The 25,478-nt window shown below is 32.7% G+C and overlaps 1 protein-coding gene across 2 annotated transcripts; it reads left to right on the top strand.

The window, feature by feature from the left end:
* Positions 1–1,831: 1,831 nt before the first annotated feature.
* LOC111413182 (collagen alpha-2(IV) chain-like) lies at positions 1,832–25,381 on the top strand. 2 transcript variants are annotated; one of them, XM_023044063.2, is made up of 6 exons: positions 1,832–2,086; positions 13,027–13,151; positions 19,061–19,153; positions 19,913–20,074; positions 20,141–21,796; positions 24,030–25,381. In XM_023044063.2, exons 2-6 carry the CDS (start codon positions 13,028–13,030, stop codon positions 25,142–25,144), a joined length of 3,150 nt encoding a protein of 1,049 aa, XP_022899831.2. In that variant the 5' UTR covers positions 1,832–2,086; position 13,027; the 3' UTR covers positions 25,145–25,381. The 2 variants fall into 2 exon arrangements, with proteins under 2 accessions (XP_022899831.2, XP_022899833.2); XM_023044065.2 differs by lacking the exon at positions 19,061–19,153 and having other exon boundaries at positions 1,837–2,086.
* Positions 25,382–25,478: the final 97 nt, after the last annotated feature.

Below are 25,478 nucleotides of genomic sequence, written 5' to 3'. Positions count from 1 at the left end.
TCCCTTACTCCAAGCGCAAATGGTATCTAGGGTCACCTGGAGGACTTTAAATATCCTCGACAAACAGGTTCTTTTGACCATAACGACAATGTCATCAGCATAGGCTTGTATTTCTACACCAACGGCTCCGACTATCGCAATCAGATTGTCAACCAGGAGGGACCAAAGCAGGGGAGATAACACCCCTCCCTGGAGGCAGCCACCCCCGGCCTGAAGCGGATCGTATCACCTTGGAGTGATGTAAAAACTATTCTACTATGTATACTTACTAACACCGATTTTATATTAAAATCATTTATGTATTTAGATTAATTAGATTAGATTTGGGAAGAATAGATCATAAATTCTTTGTACCATACATTTATATACGTACTATGTATATGAATGTCTGAATAGATTCTTCGGACGTATTGAAAACAGAAAAAAATAACCCTTCCATATTTATGCTTGATAATTAGGGTTCACATCATTAAAAGAACCAGTAATAATTTTATTATCAAATTCAAGGGTATCGATGATATTGTATGGTTACTTAAAAAAGGACAACTTTTTGAAGATTTCGTTTAGCTTGCCTTTCGCTCTATACCTTTCGCAGTTTTTGGGAAAGAAAACACTTGTGCAACCACGTGATCTACTAAAGTTATATACCACTGTATAGAGCGGATAATTTCCTATAGGTTCTATGTGGTTTTAGAGTTATGTCATCAATAGAAAGAAATTTCCTATATTATTGATGCGGGTTTAGTTTTTTTGTTCCCACCAAATAAAAGAGTTGTAGGTACTCAGAAAGATCAATTTACCGATTCTTTGTAGGGTTGTTTATTACGAGTGTTTTTTGGCTGACGCCGATAGATATTCACTGGACAAAAGGACTTAGATAGCCCAAAGTGTGTTCTTTCCAAATTAATAATACCTTTTTTTAAATTCGGTCCATAACTGCTGCACACTGATATGAACTTTAAAATAGATAGAAAAACAAGGGTAATACTTTGTTGCTGGGAGGTTTATTGCTGCCGTCGCATAAGTATGATAGAGTATCATCTTGCGAGCAGAATTAATACAAGCTTACTGCGTCTGTTGAGCATTCCATAGAAAGCCGCCAACATTTGTCACACATGAACTGTGGCGCACTGTATGTGAGGACCTAAAGATAACCGGGCGTCTATAATGACTTCCAAATACACAAGTTTTGTGGCGATAAGATATCCAAGAAATATCCCTTGGATCTCTTATCTATTCTTCATCCAGTTCTCAAAGAATGTAATATATGCTTTTCCCATGGGATTCTCTAACACTTCATTTTCGTTATGTATCTCATTGATATTTTTTTATCAAATAAATAATATTAGAAATTATATACAATGCCATTTTTGTTTTTTAAACACTACTTTATTCAACATCGAGCTTATATTTTATAGAGACATAATTTCAATCATATTTTCCTTTATAACTAACGAATGCATCAATGGAATATACAAATAATTAAAGTATTCTACAATCTTTTGGAATATATTTTAACTTAAATTAAATGTACATGTTTTTGTTTAAACTAAGAAATTTATCTTCTTGTCACGTACTTCAAGGTACTATCAAAACAACAAAGAAAAAATAAAACTATATAAATAAAAAGGACTTTACAAGTCTTCAACGCTATAAGAAAGACTTGATTTACTTGAACTAGCCAATTTGGTTATCGCTTAAAGGTGATCTTTACCACCACCTTGAACACAAGAAACGATGATTCTGAATGAGAAGAGAGCTTTTTCTAATCCCACTACGCCCCACTAACATACTCATTGTGTTGGTCACAACGTTGGAAAGTTCAGATTTGGAGGATTTTATTTGAGGAGGCGGGTAAATCATCTGGTCTTCGTGTGTGTATATAAAAGGGAAATGTCCGGACGATGCGGTACATTACGTTAGTTGTTAGTCGTTGCGTGTCGCGACGCTGTGTGCTTTTTTGCGGTTGTTTACAAAATTTTAATTCTTCCGCAACATACAAATTGACACGAAATAATCAGAGAAGCGTTAAGTTGTTGTGAGCGCGCATTCTACTATTTTGCAAATAGGAGATTTTACGTAAAAGGTAAGATTAGAAATTAATGTGCCTCTTAAAAATGTTTAGTAATAAGTATTGATCGTGAGGATTTAATGTGTAATTTCAAAGTTAAATTGGTATGAACTTAACTCTTAATTCTTAGGTCAAGCTCGGTACAACTTGACATTTGCGCTATAAAACTAAAATTAGTCAACAATCTTGATGGAAGTGTATGTGTTATTACATCAAATGATTTATGATGTTTTTTGAACAAATTGTGTTCTCACGACTACGATTATGAAATATTTTGACTTTAAAAAGTTGAGAATCTGAAGAATGAAGATGAGAATTGTTGATGTTAAGGTTTAATTCAAAAATGTACATCTTTTATTTTTATTATATTGATGAAACAAAATTTCCCTTTTTAAGTTTTCCTTGGTTAACTTTAATAGTTGATGATTATTAAAATTTGCATGAAACATTCGTCAATTATCAATAAAATCATCTTTTTTCCAGTGGTGAAATCCGCTTTGAAAAATTATTTTTGGTTATTGAGATACACGTTTTTGAATGAAATCAATATTTCTGGAATTTGTAGATTTTCCTCAGTTAACTTTAAAAATTGATGACTCCTTATTATCTAGGAAAGATTTGTTTGAAATATTCCTTACTTGACAATAAAATCATCTACTTATCAATAATGAAGTCTGTTCCGAAAAATTACATTTGGCTTTTGAGATAGATGTTTTGAAATAAAATCGAAAATTTTTGCAACATTTAAGATTTCATTGGTTAATTTTAATAATTCATAACAAATTGAATCTTTGGAAAAATTGCATGAAACATTCGTCAATTATCAATAAAATCATCTATTTTCCAGTGGTGAAATCCGTTTTGAATAATAACTTTTGGTTATTGAGATACACGTTTTTGAATAAAATCAAAATTTCTGGTATTTTTGGTTTTCCTCGAATAACTTTAAAAATTAATGACTCCTTAATATGTAGGAAAAATTTGTTCGAAATATTCCTTACTTGACAATAAAATCATCTACTTTTCGATGATGAATTCCTTTTCGAAAAATTACATTTGGCTTTTGAGATAGATATTTTGAAATGAAATCGAAAATTTTTGCAACATTTAAAATATCATTAGTTAATTTTAATTATTTATGATAAATTGAATCTTTGGAAAATTTATATGCAACATTCGTCAATTATCAATAAAATCATCTATTTTCCAGTGGTGAAATCCGTTTTGAAAAATCACTTTTGGTTATTGAGATACACATTTTTGAATGAAATCAAAATTTCTGGAATTTTTGGATTTTCCTCGATTAACTTTGAAAATTAATGACTCCTTAATATCTGGGAAAAATTTGTTTGAAATATTCCTTACTTGACAATAAAATCATCTACTTTTCAATGATGAAGTCCGTTTCGAAAAATTACATTTGGCTTTTGAGATACATGTTTTGAAATGAAATCGAAAATTTTTGCAATATTTAAGACATCATTAGTTAATTTTAATAATTTATGACAAATTGAATCTTTGGAAAATTTGCTTGAAACATTCGTCAATTAACAATAAAATCATGTATTGTCCAGTGGTAAAATCCGTTTTGAAAAATCACTTTTGGTTATTAGATACACGTTTTTGAATAAAATCAAAATTTCTGGTATTTTTATGATTTCCTCAATTAACTTTCGAGATTTATAGAACGTTCGTCAATAATCAATAAAATCATCTATTTTGCAATGATGAAATTCGTTTTGAAATTACTTACGATTTTTAGACATATTTTTTGAACAAATTCTTATATGAACTTAAATATAAAAGAAAATGTCTCTATCCTTGATATTTTCTTCAGATACTATCTATCAACATTATTCTAGCGCAAGTAACTACATAAACACCCACTTCATACAACGATTTATGCAAGAATAATTAATACGATGTACTTAACCAAGAACCGTGCGAAGTTAATCTGTTACTCAAAACCCCGTTTGTGGTTATTTTCAAAATACACCAAAAGGTTAATCACTACAAACATTTTTTCACAATACTCGGTCGCCACAATTCTTTTTTTAATCATCAAATTCGATTTCACTGTACTTTCGTGCTCAACGTAATAAGGAGAAACAATCCCACATATAAAACGATTTTATAACATCATTTAATGGCATTTTCTTTATTATGATCACATTTCTTTTATAATAATCATAAAGAGTCTTTTATAATAAGAATATAAAGTTAACGGTTAATTAATTACTTAACAACGAAAATTGAATGTAATGATCCAATTTTTTATAATAGAAAAAAACTCATCATAAACCTCAAACCGTATTAATTGAAATAATTAAATAAAATAATCTTGGATTGTTTCTTAATTATAACAATTCACGTTTATTGCAAATTTTCCAGTCGTTTAAAAAATGAAACTTAATTAATTAACAGTTCGTATTTACAAAGAACAAAACAATTACCTTGTGAAACATGAAGGTATTGTAAATCTTAAATTTCTAATTATTATATCATGTCGTCAATTAAAAAAAATACTGTCTTAAGAATTAAATAATTCAAATTAAAAAATAATTCATATTAATTAAAATTGTAAAGTATTGTTTTTAATGGGCTTCATTTTTTTTGGGTGATTTCATAACGTAAATTTAACAAGATACCTCTTGAAATAATGGCATTGAATAAGCTTTGGTACAATGGACCGTGGAGAAAGTGAATGATGAGATACGCGAGAGAAGAGTTTCTTAGTCTTATAATTATTGTTTAAGCTTCGGTAATTGGTCTAAGGTCGTTATTGCCCGAAGGAGAGTTTAGTTTCGCTAAAACAATAGTGTTACAATTTTCTTTTTCAAATTGTTTAAGAATTTAAATTGTTTTAATTAAATAGATACAATTTTAAATAGTTTTAATTTAAATTTGCAAATAGAAACAGTTGATAGCAATGAAGTTCCATAGCTTATAGAGCGAATAACTTGAGTTTTACAAAAAATACTTTTACAGAAACCTTTGAGATCACCACAAGAAATGAAATAAGCAACTATTTATCGCCTGATTTAAATATTGAGACAAGGAGAGCCATTTTCCAGATGCTTGGGTAAACACTTTTAAGACTTCGACAGAATACCAAACAGTAGTATAAATATCTCAGCATAAAAGTCTTGAAAGAATAAACCACAGGGTTAGAAAACTGGTTAAGATGCGATAGAACAGTAAGACGTTAACGGATATCTACAAAGTCGTACCATTTGCCGAAGTCATGAAGACTGCCATCTCAGACTTGGAACCCTTTTCATTATTAACAAAGAATTAAATGATTTTCATTCATGATTTTTTAGCTATCAAACTAACTCAATAGAAAATGCTGGGATGTCAGACTCCTAAAGACGAATCTGAAGTGTTAGAAATTTTAAAAGATATCAAACCTATTTGGCAGTGCGTTTTAGTAACTCCACACCTAACTCCTTGACTTAAATTAGCGACAACTCATTAGCAAAGAGATTTTGCACCATCTTAATAATCTAGCTATAGTCTCAATCTAGTTGTTGTCTTAATATGACTGCTACACATTCATTTATGTGATGAAATTTTAAATGCTATTGATGAGAATCCACTAATGATCTTAATTCTTTTGAATTTTTCTAAGACTTTTAAGTGAATTCATTTATCTAAACCTATCTTAACGGATACAGATAGCAATGTTTAATGATAACAAATCTAGTATCTCCAACATGGTATCTAGTGTTCTGCAGGGATGAATTTTATGACCATTGCCTTATATACACAGTGAAACAATAGTTTGCAAACTCCTAATTTACTCCTAAATTTATACGTAGATTCCAAACTTGACATTCGGTTTTTCAATACAAGTTCAATTCTATGACGATTTGAGATATTCAGAAATATCTTCAATAAATAATATTCTCAATACGTCTAATACAATGTGATTTAGACATTAATACATTACTAAAAAACTAAAAGTATCAGCAGTTTGATGTATTTGGAAGAGTTTTACAAAGTACATTGTTTCTCTAAAATGGATCTTAATGAAATAGAACGCACTATTCTAATAATGAGGGGGTGCAATACAACAAGATCTTATAGTGTATTGGCTAACTTGCGTAACGATATATGTACATCACAAGATCTCAATCGTAAAGATCATTTTTATTAGGATACTTGAAGAGTCGAATTTTTAACACTAAACCTGGAAATCTTGCAGAGTTAAGGCATCAAATTATCTAATATTTTACTCAAACCAATACAAATCATGACTTGGTAAACTTGCTTTGTTTATAATCAATGATGCCGAAATGATTTATCATTCTTTTTCGTCCATCTCGCTAAAATTCAAAGACTCCAATACTTTTGTTTATAGTTCATTTCTGCTATCCGTAGAAAGAAGCGAATATTGCAGTCGCACTTTTTGCGTCCTTGCCAAAAAAATATCTTGAACGAGAATATGTCTCATCTTTATAATTGTATTTCTTGTGTATTTGGCTTTGAACCGATCAATAAACATTATTATTGTTAATGAAGCATTAGTTTCGAATGAAGACTATAGATGTTTGAAAAAATTACTGCAATGCACTTCTAACCGTATATCTTCAATACCACTTGAAAACGGCAAAGCCTCTTTAACCATCTCGTTTAGTGGATGTCATGTTGTATACAAAAGATTGAAAATCTGCATTTTGTTTTGGATACAAATTTTACAATGATAACCTTAACATGTGGCTTATGATTTTAAAGAGATAGTATTTGAGATAATCAATGTACGGCATCGATATCAGATCAACCTCAGTTCGAGGACTCCTGAGGTTATCAAGCTATTTAACCGAAAGTATTGCATCTAAGTATTGGATCATCATGACTTAATATGACATAACTTTGATGAGAGTGATGAGAGCGACCCCTCTCATCACTGCGACCTATAAGATTTGTTGTAACTAAAGCCCCTTAATGAACCTTAGTATTACTCCAAGATCTTCTTCCTTTATGTCAGTAGATATCAGGCAAACAAACACATTCACACAAAGTATGTTCAGCGGTCTCCGACTAGTCGTTGCAAAGTCGACAAGTTTGATCCTCAGCTTGTCCAATGCTGAAGAGATGGTATTTTAGGGCGTATTGGTCAAGAAACACGAAAGCGACATTAGGTCCCCTTTACTGAGGCATAAAACGTAGTAGGCTTATGGATTGCCATAGCATTAATGGTCCCAACATTTAAGAGTAAATAAAAAATCACCATTGGCCATCTCCTAGTGATTCTGGCGTAGTCGTAAGATGCGCAAAGTTTATCAATCTACAATGATTTCTGGTTTGCCAGTATTTTTATCTATATTATCATCATGGTGTATACCTGAGATGAGCAACACATTCATGTTTTTCTTTGGCTTGTACAAAACTACAGTAGCATTTTCACGAAAACCGAACATACTGGAGTTATCCGGGCGAGATTTATGTGGACGTAAAAACTCTTCTGGTATCTCCCTTTGGTTCTTTCGAATTGTGCCCAGCAAAGTCAATTTATTATTATAGAGTGCTTCCAATAACTCCATACTTGTAAACTAATTATCGGTGGTGATGTTTCGTCCAGATCCTTTTATAGGTTCACAAAGTCGTTTTACAACAGCACTTGAGAAGTTACTCTCAAGACTATCTGACTGCTTTCCAACATAAATTTCCAAATTTGATGTAAAATAATATATAGAATCTACCAACGCAAAATATTATCTAAAGAAGCAACATCCTCGAAAACCCTCCCACTTTTCGTCTATCTCCATGTAATGGAAAGGAGTGTAAGCATTCTTACAATTTACAACAAATGCATCAAACACTTCTCTGATCGCCGCTAACTTCTCTACTCCTTTCATGTTTCAGGATTATCAAATGGTCGGTTACGTATCAAAAAAAGAAACCTATTTATTGATATTACTAGGCGAAATATCTGTACTCCAGTTTCCTGAGTAGAAGACAATTCCATTCAAACGGATTGATTTTGGGACGCCTACCATATACAGGTGTTCAGAAATTGGCGGATAATTTACACGCAGCTACTATATTCTACGACCGACTCTGAATCGAAAATCTTAATGTTAAAATGCTGTTCTACTATGTTGCCAAATGTGTTTTACATGAAGATATGATAATGAAAAAATGTTCAAAACGAACTTTAAAGCTAAAGAAAATAACTTTAACAAAAAAACTAGCTTTTAAAATTCTTCAGCTTATTTATCAACAGATATTGAATATTAATGATTATTTATGGACAAATTATTCGACCTTTGAGAACCCCATGAAGACGTATGAAGCATGGTACAACATTTTACAATTAAGATTTTCGCTTTAGAATCGAACGAAGAATTCGTGTAGATTATCCGCCAATTTCTGAACATCCTGTATAATAGTCCCAGTAAAGCTTGAATTTCTATTGTATTAGTGTAGGAAGTATCCCTTTCTCAAAAAAAGTTTGGAGCTTACATTTTAATATGCTTATTCGTACATTCGACAATGTTACTCAACATGTTAGTAAAATAATATTTCTAGATGTCAAGTGGATTTTTCCGATTTTTAGGACCAGGGAGTAGGCCAAGGTAAATGTTTCACTATATTTTCAGACCTCGTTCTTACGTTTTTTGACGGACAATGCTTTTTCGCGTGTACCGGAAGGTAGAAAGTTTAATATTTTCCCCAAATTTTTTTTATATTCACTTCTTCCTCTTCCTTTAGCTCTACAACCCTTGGTGGGTTTTGGCTTCTTCAACAATTCTACGCCATTTCCGTCTACTCCTAGCCAGTCTCCACCAGTCTCTCACTCCCATCACCCTCAAGTCATCCTTCACGTCGTCCAACCATATTCAAACAAGGTCTTTTCTCTCTTGGTTTCCATCCTGTAAGGATTTTTGAACTTCTATCGTCCTCCATTCTTTTTATGTGTCCCAACCATCTAATTCGCTGAGATTTAACAAATCAGCCTATGTTCGCATCACTAACCAGGGCATTGAGTTCAAAATTCATTCGAGTTTTCCTTGTTCTTATACTGGACCAAATGGACAGCGTTATGCATCACTTGACTAAGCGACAAATGAATAATGTTGGCAAAAAAGGGATTTTCGTTTTCATTTCTCTAACTATTGAAAATTATTTGGTGCCTGTCCATTTTTATCACAGAACACTGATGACAGCTATCACAAGCACAGAAGCCGCTTGGTCACTCCTCACGTTTTACGATATACAGGATGTTTCTGTAAGTCATGACATAAATTTAATCACTAAAACTAGAGACAAAATGATGACGATTCGTGTAAAAAGAAAATAATCTAGAATTTGATTTTGTACTTTTAAACTGGTTTTTATTTTATATAGAATTTAAGTCTAACCAGTTTCGGTCATTGGCCATCTTCAGAGACTCTACAAATAGATTAACATCTCTCATCGTATTCATTTTACAAACAAGTTTCTTAACATTTCTTTTTGTTTTATTAAAAAGTTCACATATTAAAGTCGAAATCAGACTAATTTACAAAATTAAACTTTAAAAAGTTGTAAAATTAAATTAAGGACGAAGTGTTACAAATTTACAGTTTAAAATTTATTTAATTTTTTTTTAACAAAAGAAATATTAAGAAACTTGGGAAAAATTCAAGAATCATCATGTGGCGTAAAAATCGACGATTTTTTTTAGTCAATGTGAAATGACCCAAAAAAACACGTTAAAAATAAAAAGAAGTGCGGAAAAGTGACTAACACTAGATTAACTTCAGTTATAAAACTTCTATTATATGGTAGCTAACTTTAGGTTTAAAATGTCAACCTCACTTTTGACATATTTATTATAATCTTCATTAAAAATCCTTTAAAATGAGTACAAACACGACATATTTATCTTCAATATTAATGAAGTTGTAGTTAACTTCCGGTTTGAACTGTCAATGTCATTTTGACACATTCTTAATTTTTATAAAATGTCTTAATATCTGTCACAAAAAAATATAATAAAAAAAATAAAAAATTAAGGTTGGTATTAATATTTAAAAATTAAATTGCTATCTTCATTGTTGCTAACTTATTTCGGATTTAATGTTTTTTATTCTAACTTTTTTGTTTTTTGAGTTAAGTGCGTCATCTTTGGACTCATTTTAAAGGTTTTTTAATGAAGATGACAAATATGTCACAATTAAAAGTTGAAATTTCGAACTTTTTGGTTTTTTGAGATAAAGGCATCAAGTTTGGACTCACTTTAAAGGTTATTTTATGAAGATAATGAATATAATAATAAAATTAAAGTAGACATTGACAACTGAAAGTTTTTTTCACGACTAAACCCGAATGTTTCTATTCTCGTTCTAGTTTTAGTTCAATAGAAATATACAACATAGTAATATCTTATGCTAACTAGCGTTACCTACCACTGCCACTAGAACTAACACTAGGCCGAGAACTAGAAACATTCGGATTTAGTCCGACGTCTCTCAAGATGGCTAAACCCGAATGATTCTAGTTCTAGGGCTTGTGTTAGTTCTAGTGATAGTGCTAGTGTAAAACTAGAACTAACACTAGAGCTAGAATTAGAAAGTTTCGGGTTTCCCCCGAATATTTCTAGTTCTAGCTACCACTGTCGTTTGTAAAATGGATAAGATCAGAGATGTTAATCTATTTGTAGAGTCTCTGAAGATGGCCAAAGGCCGAAACTAGTTAGACTTAAATTCTGTATAAAATAAAAGACATAAACTTCTCATCTATTTTTTTATTGTAGAATTTCTTGGTATATCTAAGTGTCGCATCTAAGTCGATGCTTGAACGTATGAAACAAATCGGACTTGAAATCGTATAACGTAATTGGCTTTATCCTTTAAAACAAATAGTGTTTTAGGTCTTTCGGTATTCTGCATTTTTTCTAAGATAAGTTACACCTTTACATACAAGACAGCATGAAAATCTCTAAAAACGATAAAATGTCGCTTAGTCAAATGATGTATAACGCGGTCCATATATCCTTCTCAGTATTCTTCTTTCGAACATTTTAGATCTTCTCCGTCTGTTTTCTTTTATAATCTCAGAAAGAGATTTCGGAAAAAAGAATATTTCCGTAAATCTAATATTTAAAAAATTTTTATTTTGAAATCATTTAAAACGAGTATAAAAAAATGTACACACATAATACTCAAAATTGTATATGTATTAAGACATTCAGCAATGGCAATTTCCGTTGTTAAATTCTCTATCTGTAAATGTTAAGAGAACGATTGATTAAGATAGACTGGCCTAGTTGCGAAACGTTTTTAGGCAAAATTTCATTATAGTTCAAGGAAACCAACTTCACTTTAATTTTGAAGATTTTACATTGTCCTTTTCGAAACCACACTTTCAAATCATTCAAATCATCAAAAAGTGTTATTAATCAAAAAAATAAATTTTATAATTCAAGTACCTTTCGATAAAATTTGCTTTAATGACAATGAAAGTCATAAATGGCTATAATCTTATACAATTCTTCCTAAAAGAAAGAGAAACCTTGTTGAATACCGCAGAGTTCATTAACGACATTAGCGTACTTGAGACCCGAACATTAATAATTCGCATCACCGTCTCGTCCACTTGATTCCTTCTCACCTTAAAGTGAGAGTTCCTCTTGTGCAATGCCATTATTATTATTGTATTACTTTCTAAGTCCGCGAAAAGACTTCTTCACTTTAACCAGAAGGTAGGTAAACGTCGAGAGTACCGTCGAAGACGACGACCTACGACGACATCGACGACAAACGACTTTCGTTCAGCACGTTCTGTATGGAAATTGTAAAGAATTGTCCGTGTTGATGCCACCGATAGGATGGTTTTAATCGAAAGTATCGTAAAATACAAGGTTTTCTATTAACGAACATAAAGAGTGGGAATTGAAAAATATAATCAATCTTATTTTGACAAAATGTTATACACGAAATTGTCTAACAAAAATGAACTCGTAAATATTGTATTAAAAAATCAGTTCAGTTTATTTATTGGTTATTGTTCCTAATAATGCGTTAATAAATCGATGAAAGCGTGATACAGTAAAATTTCTTGTTAGATTTTCGATTTTCTGGTTATGATCAAAACAAATGAAACAATAATGCGAAAGAAATCGAAAACGATGGAAAATAATCCTTATTTTATTATTTTTGTACGGTATATCGCATGACGTAAGTTAACAAACAACAAACGTTTCTGTAATTTTACAACCAAGCTAAAGAAAAGGAAAACTGAAACTTTCTAAAGGTTCCTATACAGAACATCTCGTCCGAAACAAAACATTCAAAAACTTATTCGTTATTAAGTTACAATAGAAACAATATCACATAGTTTGATTGCAAACCGTGAGCCAACTATTTAAACTTGACACGATTTTAACAGCAGGACGAGTAGAATTAACGGAAGGAACGCATTTATTATTTAACCCATTTTAATTTAAGCTTATTTCCGTTTGATTGCACCATTTAAAAAAATAAATTAAAGACAAGATAAATATTTAAATATATAAATTATGTAATAAACTTAGATTTATTATTGTATTAAATAACGATTACGAAATGAATCTGAATTAAACCGGGTTATGTACGAAACGAAAACTTCCAAAAGAATACAATACAATGAAAGATCTCATCCTTTAACACTCTTGTAATTCACGAATAGTGTAGATGAGATCTTTTCACGCAACTATTGCAAAATGAACATCTATTACTTTCGGGGAGCGAGTTTTAAAAGCATGGTCGAGTATACAAATAGCCTAGATTTCAATGTATTATATAACCTCACCAATTCTTTGATGATCATAAGCTGTGGTGGATATTGTTAAAAGAGATGTTGGCTAAGAGAGTCGATCTAGATTTCTAAATAAATGTCAATGTTACGTGAGAAAATTTATGGATTATATAAAGTAATAAACAATTTTTCTTTTGTAAAGTTTATGATTGCATTTTTTTACATTACAGGATGCAGTTAGCGTTAGGATTCTTAACGCTATTAGCGACTATTTCGTGCTTTCAAGATGTCTCGGCAGGTACTCCTAACTATCAACGATTTATTAATAATCGAAAAATACGCCAGGAAGAACAAGGTAAGTTAATACACTAAAATTGTTTATTACTATGTTGTTTCTTAGTGTATAAGGTGATTCAGTTAATTGTGCAAAAGTTAAAAAAAAATCCCTACTAGAAGTACTTTAGCTCAATGATAAGCAGCAAAAAGAATTTGAGATTAATGGTCAAACCATAATTTGCAAGAAAAGATTGCAATTCTCGCTGGGAAGATATTAGACTTCAAAAAAAGCTCGAAGTAATATTGACCAATTAGAAATCTTTAAGGAAAAATGTGGAATCACACTGTTCAGATTTAGGACTGCTAGAAATTGTTTATGATTTCCTTAGTCAGTATTTAAACTGCAAGAAAATATGTGGAATTACTTTGCTTAGAACCTGGATTGCAAAAACAACTAAGAAATTACAGCGGTAAGATTCGTGACTACCAGAAAAAGTTTGGAGTAATGATAAAGTATCATGATAAAGTCTGAAATTACATTTTCTAAATTTTAAACTACTCAGTAAGTCTCTAGAAATACTATGGCCAAATTATAAACTGCAAAAAAATTTTGAATTACTCGGTAATTGTGCAGATTTGAAAAGAAGTCTAGATTCAGAATGGTCAAACACTAAGTTGCAAAAAAAACTCAGAGTAATATTGACCAATTTCCCTCTTCTTCCTTCTTCTCCTGATCCTTATACCTGATGGCGTCGGATAAATCTTCTTTTTTTTATTCCTTCCTCCACCTCTTCCACTCCCTCCGGTTCCTAGCTAATTCCTTTACATCTACTAGAGTCTTCCCTCTCTTCTTCCCAACTTCTGCTATTCTTTCATCCCATTTCTTCCTAGGTCATCAAGATGGAACATAACACAATAGCAAAAAAAAGTATTTGAAGCAAAGAATAAGGATAAGAATAAGAGGGGTATATTCTTATCCTTATTCTTTGCTTCAAATACTTTATTTACTATTGTGTTATGTTCCATCTTGTGATATTATACTGCCCAAAATACTCATATGATGATTATTTCTTATTTCCTTTTTATTTATTTTCACGATTTTACATATATTTACGTTCAATTCTAGGCCCATCTTTTCAATTTCTTCTGTCCATATTTCAACCAACTTCTTTGCCTTTTTATGGTAATCTGCTATCAGCACTATGTCATCAGCCTATAGTAAATTATCTATTTTTACTGGTTCCAAAATTGTATAACCTATTATTGTTTGATATTTATTTGTTCTTGTTCTTGTATTTTTTATTACTCTGTCCATTAATATTATAAATAACAAGGGGCTTAGGCTATCGCCAATTTTCAAAGTTCAAGAAAATTGGAATTAACAACGTTTGGAATAACGCTTTTCTGATCTTCATTAGGAGTAAATATTACTCGCAAATGGAACTTTTTTGCACTTACAATCATTTATTTAATAATACCAATAACTATTATTATTGGCCATATTTTATCTCGATGATATTTTAATGTAAATATGACAAAGTTAACGTGATACTTTTCTTTAGCTGCAAGCCCAAAACTAATACATACTAGGTGGAGAACTAGAGGAAATAAAATAAAGAACAAGGGTAGATAATAAAATTTTTTTGGAAAAAGAGTAAACCAGATGACACCGACCAAAAACCTTACTATAGACATTTCTGCAGAGAGGTAAGAACACTAACATTGACATAGAAGGTTGTGCGAGATGGTCGGAAAACTGATACTGATAAAGAATACTGGCAAAAAATACTGAAACCATGACTGAAATTTCTATAGTAATCAGTATATTTACAAAGAAGTTTTTTGCATAAATCAAAATCTTTATCATTAATAGAACAATATCAAAACTGACATTTGCAATGATTATACTCTATGATTAGGACTCAGTGACACCCCTTCGATAATTAAAATTTTAAATGGCATTAAATCAACATCTTCTGGTATAGACGAATTGAACATCACATTTATAAGAATGTGTCTCCCTGAAATATTGCCCTACATTGTACATACTATAAATACCTGTCTTGAACAGTCTATTTTCCCGGAAGCCTGGAAGATTGCTTTGGTAATGCCGTTGCCTAAAAAACCAAATCCAGCAGGTCTGGCGGACCTGCGTCCAATTAGTATTCTGCCAGTTATCTCAAAAGTCCTTGAAAGGTGCATGGAGGTCCAATTGCGTAAATATATTAGCGATCATAACATCTTGCCCACCTCTCAGTCTGGTTTTCGACCTAACCATAGCTGTACAACGGCTCTATTAAAGGTAACAGACGATATTATTAGAGCTCGTGATGGCGGTCTATGTGGGATACTTGTACTTCTGGACTACAGTAAAGTCTTTAATAAGGTTAACCATTCAATGCTTTTAGCTCTTCTGCGCTATGTTGGTCTGTCCGACTCAGCGGTTTTGCTTTTGGAAAGTTTCCTATCCAATCGTGCTCAGATAGTAAAATTGAACAATGTATCTTCATCATCATTGCCTGTGAGAGTGGGAGTGCCACAGGGGTCTATTCTGGCTCCTTTATTGTTTTCCTTGTATACATCATAGTTGCCTAAGTGCATTCAATATTCGTCGATACACATGTACGCAGATGATACCCAAATTTACATAACCTTTCCAAAGGAACACCTCGCTTCTGCTAGCTCAAAAATAAATGCAGATCTGAACGCTATTTTAGATTGCTCGCACAAGATGGCACTAACTCTCAATGCCACTAAATCTAAGGTAGTCATCTTTGGTAACTTGGACTCTGATAGTGTCGGTATATTTTTGGTTGGAGAGAGGCTGGTAGTGTACCCCGAGTCAAAAAATCTGGGTGTGCTTGTCGACAGCAATCTGCGATTCAGCAGTCATGTCACTGCTTGCGTGAAAAAGGCATATGGTGTTCTTAGATGCCTCTATCAACACCGACACATTTTAAATATAATTACAAAGAAACGTTTGTGCGAAACACTTGTTCTGTCAAATTTTGTGCATTGTGCTGCCATGTATGGTCCATGTTTAACTGGGTATGAACTTCATCGTATTCAAAGGGTTTAAAATAGCTATATTCGTTTTATGTATGGCGTTCGTAAGCGTGAAAATATTAGTCACACATTTGTTACTGCAAAATGGTTAAATATCATAAATAAATTCAAACATCAGTTCTTGTGTCTTGTGCACAAGTTAATTGCTACGGGGACTCCACCTTACTTATATAATAAAATCACCTATAGGACCGATGTTCATAACTTGAATCTTAGACACAAAAATACTATCGCCATTCCTGCTCACAGGAAAGCTCTTTTTAGGCGCTCTTTTTCATATAATGTGGCCAAGGAGTATAATTCCTGTCCTCCTGAATTTAAAAATAAAAGTCTATCCGTTTTTAAAGTTAACTTGCGTAACACCTTGTTTCGGCTTCAGATGGGTCAACATAATCCTTATGCTGCCTCAGTGCTCTGACATTGGGTTGTTATCTATTTATTGGTTATATAGGGAATCATTTGAATTGATTAATTTAATTGCGGAAAACAATTGAATATGTAATTATTAGTCGTTCTCAACTTTAGGTTGAGTTGAACAGATAGCTTCCATCGCGATGGATGCCAATCTGGACTCCGCCTATTGGCCGCAGATTGTAATTAGTTTCACATATAGAATGAATTTTTCATTTATTTTTTTTTTCTTTTATATTATTGTTTAACTTTTTTATGTTGGTTGTTGCGGTCAATAAAGTACTATTATTATTATTATTATACAGAAAGGTTAAAACACTGACACTGATAGAAAATACCGACAAAAATTTCTGCAGAAGAACAAGAATATCAACACTAAAACAGAAAAAACAGCAAAAAATTCTGCAATCAAAAACAGTAACTCAAAAGTTTGTGCAAAATAGCCCAAAAGGTCAAAACAGCAATACTGATAGACTACTTTATGAACCAATAATTATACAGAAGTTAGCACGGAAAATAAAAACCGCCGACAACGATAGAGAATACTAATAAAAATATCTGCGCAAGAACCACAACACTAACATAGAAGTGTAAAAAAGTCGGAATACTGATACTGATAAAGAACACTGGAAAAAAAGAGTACAACCGTAATAGAAATTTGTGCAGAAGGTCTAAACATTGATAATGATAGAAGCTACTGGGACAAGTAGCTTCATATATTAAAAACACCAACACTAGTACAGGAATTAGTGTGAAAACGTCAAAGCATTGACACTAATAGAGAATTCTGTCAAAAGTATTTGTAGAAGAACAGCACCACAAATAGTAACATATAAATTTACGCTAAAATGTCAGAATAGTAACTGATAAAAAATGCTGACCAAGAAATGCCGAAACCATGACAGAAATTTCTGTAGAAAAATAAGTATACTTACATGAAGAAAAAAAATCAATAACATTATCATTAATAGAAGAACACCAATACTGACATAAAAGATTATGTAAAACAGTGATACTGATTAAAAATATTGGAAAATGTTTCTTCACAAGAACATAAACACCAATACTGACAGAGAAGATTAAAAATTGGTCAGAATATTGATACCGACAAAGGATACTAGGAGCCACATCAGAAATTTCTTAAAAAATATATAATAAGCTATAAATAAGTTAATAAGTATATTTACAAAGAAGTATCTGCAAAAATCTTGTCACTAATAGAAGAACCCCAGTACTGACTCAGATGTTAGTTCATGAATGCCAAGGTTACAAAGGTCAAAATTGAGTTAGCCAGACTATATCATTCTATCAGACTATCACTCGCAGAACTTTAAAACGACCATACTACTCTAATTGGAGATTTCATGTATCCCATTTATTTATACACGATTGATATGGAAATACTGCTCAACTGATTCAATTTTTCCTTCAATGAACCATTTTGTTTCTTCTATGACACATTTTCATTCGTAACGCGTAGCAATATAGTAAATAATAAGTGTCAAGAATTCCATCTTGGCAGTGATAATATATTCGGGCACAATGAAGAAAACTGCAACGGTGAACATCTATGGATAAACTTTAAAATACTTCAAAATTTGAAAATTTAAAGCAACGTCATAAGAATACAAACCACTTACAAGGCATTGAAATACTTAATTCTAGTATTGATTTAAAATTCGTACTCATAACCATTGGGACTCGAATCAAAAAAATCATACCACTCAACATTAAAAATACTTCAAATATTTCAAAAGATGATGATACAAGTTTTGGCAAGAAAAACTTATCACGAAAAACCGAAAACATCAATATACTGATGAGATCTCATCGTGTAAAATTAAGTTGTATGATGTAAGAACGGTTACATGCAGAATCAGCTTTAATTGAAACAGTAATTGCAGAAAATCTGTATACAGTCCACCGATAGCACGAATTTAATTGAGGGATTACCGCCGGAGTTTCATTTAAGATATTGCGCCGGAGATCATATCGTCGTTTTATGTATCTCTGAGAAGAACGGAAGAACTGAGTAGCTGATTTTCTTCTAACCAGACACTTTGACACATAATAATCGTTCATCAACGCTGCAGATAAAGGTGTCTGATTGTGAGAACTACTTATCACGCAGTCTTTTAGTAATACGCAACTGTGAAATCTCTCGGTGATGAAGGCTTTGATAAAATGGCAGTATCATAAACGGGACACATAAGTTAAGGTACTGGTCCATAATCTTGCTGTACTCGTTTTTGAAATTAATGATGAAATTTAACTCTAACCTATAAATTATCCCAACTACGATTGAATATGAAAAACATTTGGTTAGATCCAAATGCTTGTTGCTGTTTCTGTCTTTTCATGTAACATTACTTAATAATAAACTTACATCGGCAATATAACTGAATCACCTTGTATATTTAATTCACTTCACTTATTCACGTAACAAATTAAATACAACTTATAAATCTTACAAATAGAATTAATAAAATCGATAACGACCAATACCTTTAGGTAACAGAATCGGAAGACAAACAAACGCTGATCAAATGGTTCAAAACATCTTGCGTTGGTTACAAGGAGTTTATACACAAAACAGCAGAAAAAGTACGTTAAAAGTTACGAGCTAAATCATAACAAATTGATTGATAAAAAAGTCTGTAAATACGCCTTTCTTAAACAATTCTAAACATTGACTATTTAGATTAGTGTTACTAACTAATTTTAATTCAATTTTTAATCACAATGTGTAAATATCTAAAATTTAGGAAAGCATATATTTTTTATTGTTAAAATTAGATGATTAAATTATTATTGGTTATCAATCAATTGTAGCATTTACAGGATCGACTCAACAAAACTTTAAGAACGATTTAAATCCATTCTCACAATTCGGAGATTTCGAAAATGATTTTTGTAAGTTGGTTACTTGGTTAACTTGGTCAAAGTTGTGTGAAAAGCACTGTAAAACACAAACGTTAAATATAGTCTTGCAAATCATCAACGATGGTGTTGGTGTTATACACTAAATATAAATATTGTATTATTTTACTCACCTGACATTTTCTATATCTTAAAGGTTACTGTATTTTAGAACATTCCAGTTTTATTGCTCCGCAAAACACATTGATTACACCAAGAAATTATATTTCTTAGAAACAGCCTGGTTATTGTAAATTATTAGCTCGCTATTCTATCATGATTATCTTTAACAATTTTGAATAATTATGGTTGTAAAGAGTAAAAATAGATTGAGTTGATTGCAACGCTTAAATAGTAACCTATTAGTTCTTTCATTGGTATTGGTTGAAAATATCATATCCGGAAAAAAACAGTGTTAAATATTTGAAATTTCTATTTATTTAGTTCGACAAGGAACAATAAGAGAATATTTGCCACCAATTAACACTGAAAAACCCAGACCATTCGAACCTTCATTTCCTGATCGACCTGAAGATAATACTATAGGATACCCGACACCTCCGTCAGGAATTTACCCACCATTAGAACCAAGTTATCCAGGAAATGGTAAAATAATAATGATTATTACAGCTCAACACAAACATAAATTGTAAATGTCTGATTTTCTTGTAGGTCCTAGTAAACCGGAGCAACCAGAAACTCCAACAAAGCCTGGTGAACCAGGATATCCCGGAAAACCAGAAGAACCTGGGTATCCGGGAAAACCGGAGGAACCTAGTTATCCAGGAAAACCAGAAGAACCTGGATATCCGGGAAAACCGGAGGAACCTAGTTATCCAGGAAAACCAGAAGAACCTGGATATCCGGGGAAACCAGAAGAACCTAGATATCCAGGAAAACCAGAAGAACCTGGATATCCAGGATATCCGGGAAAACCGGAGGAACCTGGTTATCCAGGAAAACCAGAAGAACCTGGATATCCGGGGAAACCAGAAGAACCTGTATATCCAGGAAAACCAGAAGAACCTGGATATCCTGGAAAACCGGAGGAACCTGGTTATCCAGGAAAACCAGAAGAACCTGGATATCCTGGTAAACCAGAAGAACCAGGATATCCTGGTAAACCAGAAGAACCAGGATATCCAGGAAAACCTGAAGAACCTGGATACCCCGGACAACCAAAAGAGCCAGGAAAACCAGAAGAGCCAGGTTATCCGGGAAAACCAGAAGAACCGGGGTATCCTGGTAAACCAGAAGAGCCAGGTTATCCAGGTAAACCAGAAGAACCCGGATACCCTGGAAAACCAGAAGAGCCAGGTTATCCAGGAAAACCTGAAGAACCAGGATACCCTGGAAAACCGGAGGAACCGGGATATCCTGGAAAACCAGAAGAGCCAGGTTATCCTGGAAAACCGGAAGAACCCGGATATCCAGGAAAACCTGAAGAACCAGGATACCCTGGAAAACCGGAGGAACCGGGATATCCTGGAAAACCAGAAGAGCCAGGTTATCCTGGAAAACCTGAAGAACCAGGATACCCCGGAAAACCAGAAGAGCCAGGTTATCCAGGTAAACCAGAAGAACCAGAGTATCCAGGCAAACCAGGAGAACCAGGTTACCCAGAAAAACCGGAAGAACCAGGATATCCAGGCAAACCTGAAGAACCTGCACAACCCGGAAAACCAGAAGAACCAGGTTATCCAAGTAAACCAGAACAACCAGTATATCCCGGACAACCCGAAGAACCAGGATATCCCGGAAAACCAGAAGAACCACAACAACCAAGTTATCCAACTCCTGGAGAACCTGAAAGACCCGGATACCCACCATCAGGAGAAACACCTCAACCACCATTTGATTTACCTACCCAGAAACCATATGAACCTCAACCGGAACAACCTCAACCTGAACCTCCACAACCTGAACAACCAACACCCACCGACACTGAAAAACCTTATGAACCCGGAAATCAACAACCTTCTGAAGAACCTTCTCAACCTGGACCGACAGGTTATCCACCTATAGGTCCAGAACCTATTCCTGGATTTCCAGTTGAAAGACCAGATCAACCTATTGAACCGTCCCCTGGAAGTGAAACATCTGATGGAACGCCAGAAACGTATACTTCTGGTCCAACTGGAAGTACCAAGGAAACGCCTTATTATCCTGGAGAATTAATAACTTCTGGACCACCGGGTGGTCAAGAAACTGAACAACCACCGCAACAAAAGCCAGAAGAACCCGTAGAACAACCGCCAGAAAAAAAACCAGAAGAACCAGAACAACCTACAGAACAAGAATTACCAGAAGAACCAAGTAGTCAACCAGGTATGTTAAAACCTAGATAATTAATAACTCCTCTTTCAAATTCTACTATTTCACTCATTTACAAAGCCTTCTGGTTCACCATCATTCTCTATACGTATAAGCTATATAGGTGTTTCTCTAAGTCGTGGCATAATTTTAATCAAAAATACTAGAGTGAAAATGATGACGATTCGTGAAAATCTTTTGATCTAATCCTATAAATGGCTAAAAAAGGCCTTCAAAGTTAATTTTCAAACATTTCTTAAATATTTTCAATATGATTTGTCTTAGAAAGACTAAATTTGGCAAATAGTGCAATGTTATCATAAGAAATCGTTTAAGATCACTATTGGAAATATCGAACCACGGGATCAATGCTATACAGGATGTTCACAGAGATTATTTCTTTAAAACTTTTTTATTACGTCATAAACCCTTAAATTCTAAAAGCCTGTTTAATATTAAAATGATTTTCACTCTTAGAAATTTTTGATTAGACGCATCGTTTTCGAGATGGTTGCATTAATTAATTAACAAATTTTAAGTAAAAACAACCTGATAGAAAAACATTTCTAAATATTGAAAGACATTTACGTGAGACAGGAAATTTAAGACAGAAGTATGTAAATAACGGGAATCTGAGGTCTGTTCGTACACCTCAACTAGAAGAAAACATTTTGTATTTTGTGGCAGATCGTAGTACTGCTAGTACAGTTTAGACATTTCAGAATATCTAAAGGTACGTTTTGGCATGTCCTACATAAACAGCAATTGTATCCATCCATTTGTCGAGAGTACAAGAATTTAAAGTTGCTGATCATCAGTTGTAAATAGAGTTTTTCCATACTATGATGGAAAAATGTACTATTGATGCTCCGTTTTTACAAAAAAGGACTTTTTACAGCTAACCATTAATGTGAGAAATGTTTAAGAATAATTGTACTGAAGAAAAACCAGATTTCATGCTAGGTTGAGCAATAATTTGACAGATTTCTTTTAAACCAACTTAAATCGTTTTGTAAATAACTCGAAAATGATGCGTAATCAAAAATTTGTAAGAGTAATAATAATTTCAAAATGAAACAGGCTTTTAGAATCAGTTGGAAATGTTAATGGTTTATGACATAATAAAAAAGCATTGCACTGTTTGCCAAATTTTATCTTTCTAAGACAAACCATATTGAAAATATTTAAGAAAATGTTTAAAAAATTTTTAACTTTGATGGGTTTAGACCAAAAATTGTTACACGAATCGTCATCATTCTGACTCTAGTATTTGTGATTAAAATTATACCACGACTTACAGAAATACCCTGTATACGATAACTGTTTCTTAGCCTCTTTTTGAAAAATCAAATAAGCTTGTGATCCCCAACTAACTATGACTCAAAATGAGCCTCATTTTTCTTACTAATATAGAATTGCCAAAAAATTATACAGGCTCAGAATTTCCCGCGGAATTTCCTAAAGAAGAACAGATTCTACATTCCTAACAAAATCATCGTTGTGGCAGTGCGTTGACTATGTTCCTTAATAATTTATTTTGGAAACGTTATATAACTTGTACATTGCTTTTGCACAACTCAATAGTTGTTTGAGAAAACGGGCGTCGGTGTCTCTTTGTATAGGAACAGTTTCTTATATGTGGAGAACTGGTAGTTTCTTCCTACTAGCCAATATATTTTTATATCACACAGGCAGTGAAATCTAACAGTTTTTAAACGTAGGTAATTGATGCAGCAGTTGGTGAGGGTCGGTCTTAACGGAATATATGTATAGTTTCCGTTTGTAAGTAAAGTTGATGCTTCCAGATTTGTTTTCATTTAACTTAACACGCCATCCATTAGTCCAAGTATTTGATCTATGGATGTATGTAATTTTTGTTTGCTTTCTCATGGACTTTTCCAATAAGCAGAACGGCATCGGCAAACGTTGCGACATATGTAAAAAACTAGCGGATTTTGTTTTCTTCTAGAATTTTCTATTCTGGGTACTTGATTAATGCTTCAGTGTCAGAATAAGGTCCTGTAATTAAATGATTTAATTTCTTAAAAAGCAATTTCTCGTAGGGTTCTCAAATGACAGGCAGCAGAGAAATGAAGTTGTACTATACGACTTCATGGGGAGGTTTCTTGGCTCAATATCATTATCACCTCTGGCTCTTTCTTCATCTTCCAATTGCAGTATCGCTCAATTCTATTACGAACCCATCGAATGAAAAAAAGTTAGTATAATTTTATTTTTTAATTTTCAGAACAACCTGCCATAACAACAAAACCAGAACAACCCAAAGAACCATCCCAACCACCCACAGAAGATGATTTAAGCCACCCACCACATATTCATGCATTAGACGTGATTTGCGATCAAGATAAAATGACGATTACAGTCGAATTCAATCGACAATTCGACGGGATAATCTATTCAAAAGGTCACTACAACGAACCTGACTGTAGATACGTAAACGAGAATTCGGGCCAAACCAAATACGAATTTACGGTATATCTAAACCAATGCGGAACGGATTTAGTGAGTTCCGGTGAAGGAGTTGACACCAACTACTTGGAAAATGTTTTGGTCATGCAAAACGAAGCTGGAGTACAAGAAGTTTGGGATACGGTTCGTGCCGTACGTTGTCACTGGGAACAAAGTTTAAAGAAATCGTTAACAGCTTCGTTGAGTGTGGGTATGCTTAAACCTGAAATCGTTACTTTCAGTGGTGATTCAATAATGGCTAGGTTGGATATTCAACAAGGTGAAGGTCCATTTGCACCTACAGTAAATGGATTAGTTCCAATTGGTGAAAAGATGACGCTTGTTGTATCTATAACAGGAGCTGATGGTTATGATATCCAAGTTAAAGATTGTAGAGCAAAAGACACACAAAGTAGAAGTGAAATTATTTTAAGCGATGAAGATGGTTGTATTATAAAACCAAAACTTTTCGGGGCATTCCAAAAATTGAACGAACCAGCCGGACCAATTTTAGCGTACGCTTTCTTTAATGCATTTAAATTCCCGGATATCATGGATTTATTAATTGAATGTAACGTAGAATTGTGTAAAGATAAATGTGAAATTTGTTCGGATCCTAATCAAAAAGTCCGACCAGGAAGAAGGAGAAGAGATGTTTATAATGAAACATTAACAGATCCTATTCGCGTTGGAAAATTATTGAGGGTTTTATTACCGGAAGATTTGAGTAGTGGTGAAGCTATCGTAAAAATTGATGATGTTGAAGAAACCGTTTGCGTTTCAGTAAAGACTTTCGTGATTACTACGACGTTAATGATCTCCTTATTAGCAACTGCCTCTATATTCAGTGCCTACATTTACTTAAAATATCGTCGTAACTACTATAAACGTTAACAATGCTTAATTTTTTTTTTAATTTTTAATATAATGTTTTAAGAGAAAATCAAAATTGGATCTGATAAAAAAAATTTATGATTATGTTTTCATTATCTTAATTATAATAGCCATAAATGATCATAATCGAAACATAAATCCTGCCGATTATTTTGTGATAACAAAAATTCAATACTTTTTTACTATTTACTTTGTTCCTTGACTTAAATGTATATTAAAATTAAATTATTATTTTTCTATGAAGTGTTTTAACCAAATATTCTCTTTTTATATTTGTATATTTTTGTATCTCTCCTTAATATGTATGAATTAATTAAGGTTATGTAAATAAATA

This window comes from Onthophagus taurus, chromosome 7 (assembly GCF_036711975.1).
Source record: "Onthophagus taurus isolate NC chromosome 7, IU_Otau_3.0, whole genome shotgun sequence".
NCBI lineage: Eukaryota > Metazoa > Arthropoda > Insecta > Coleoptera > Scarabaeidae > Onthophagus > Onthophagus taurus.
The sequence above is the reverse complement of the archived record's forward strand: the minus strand, read 5'-3'. Positions and strand labels throughout refer to the sequence as shown.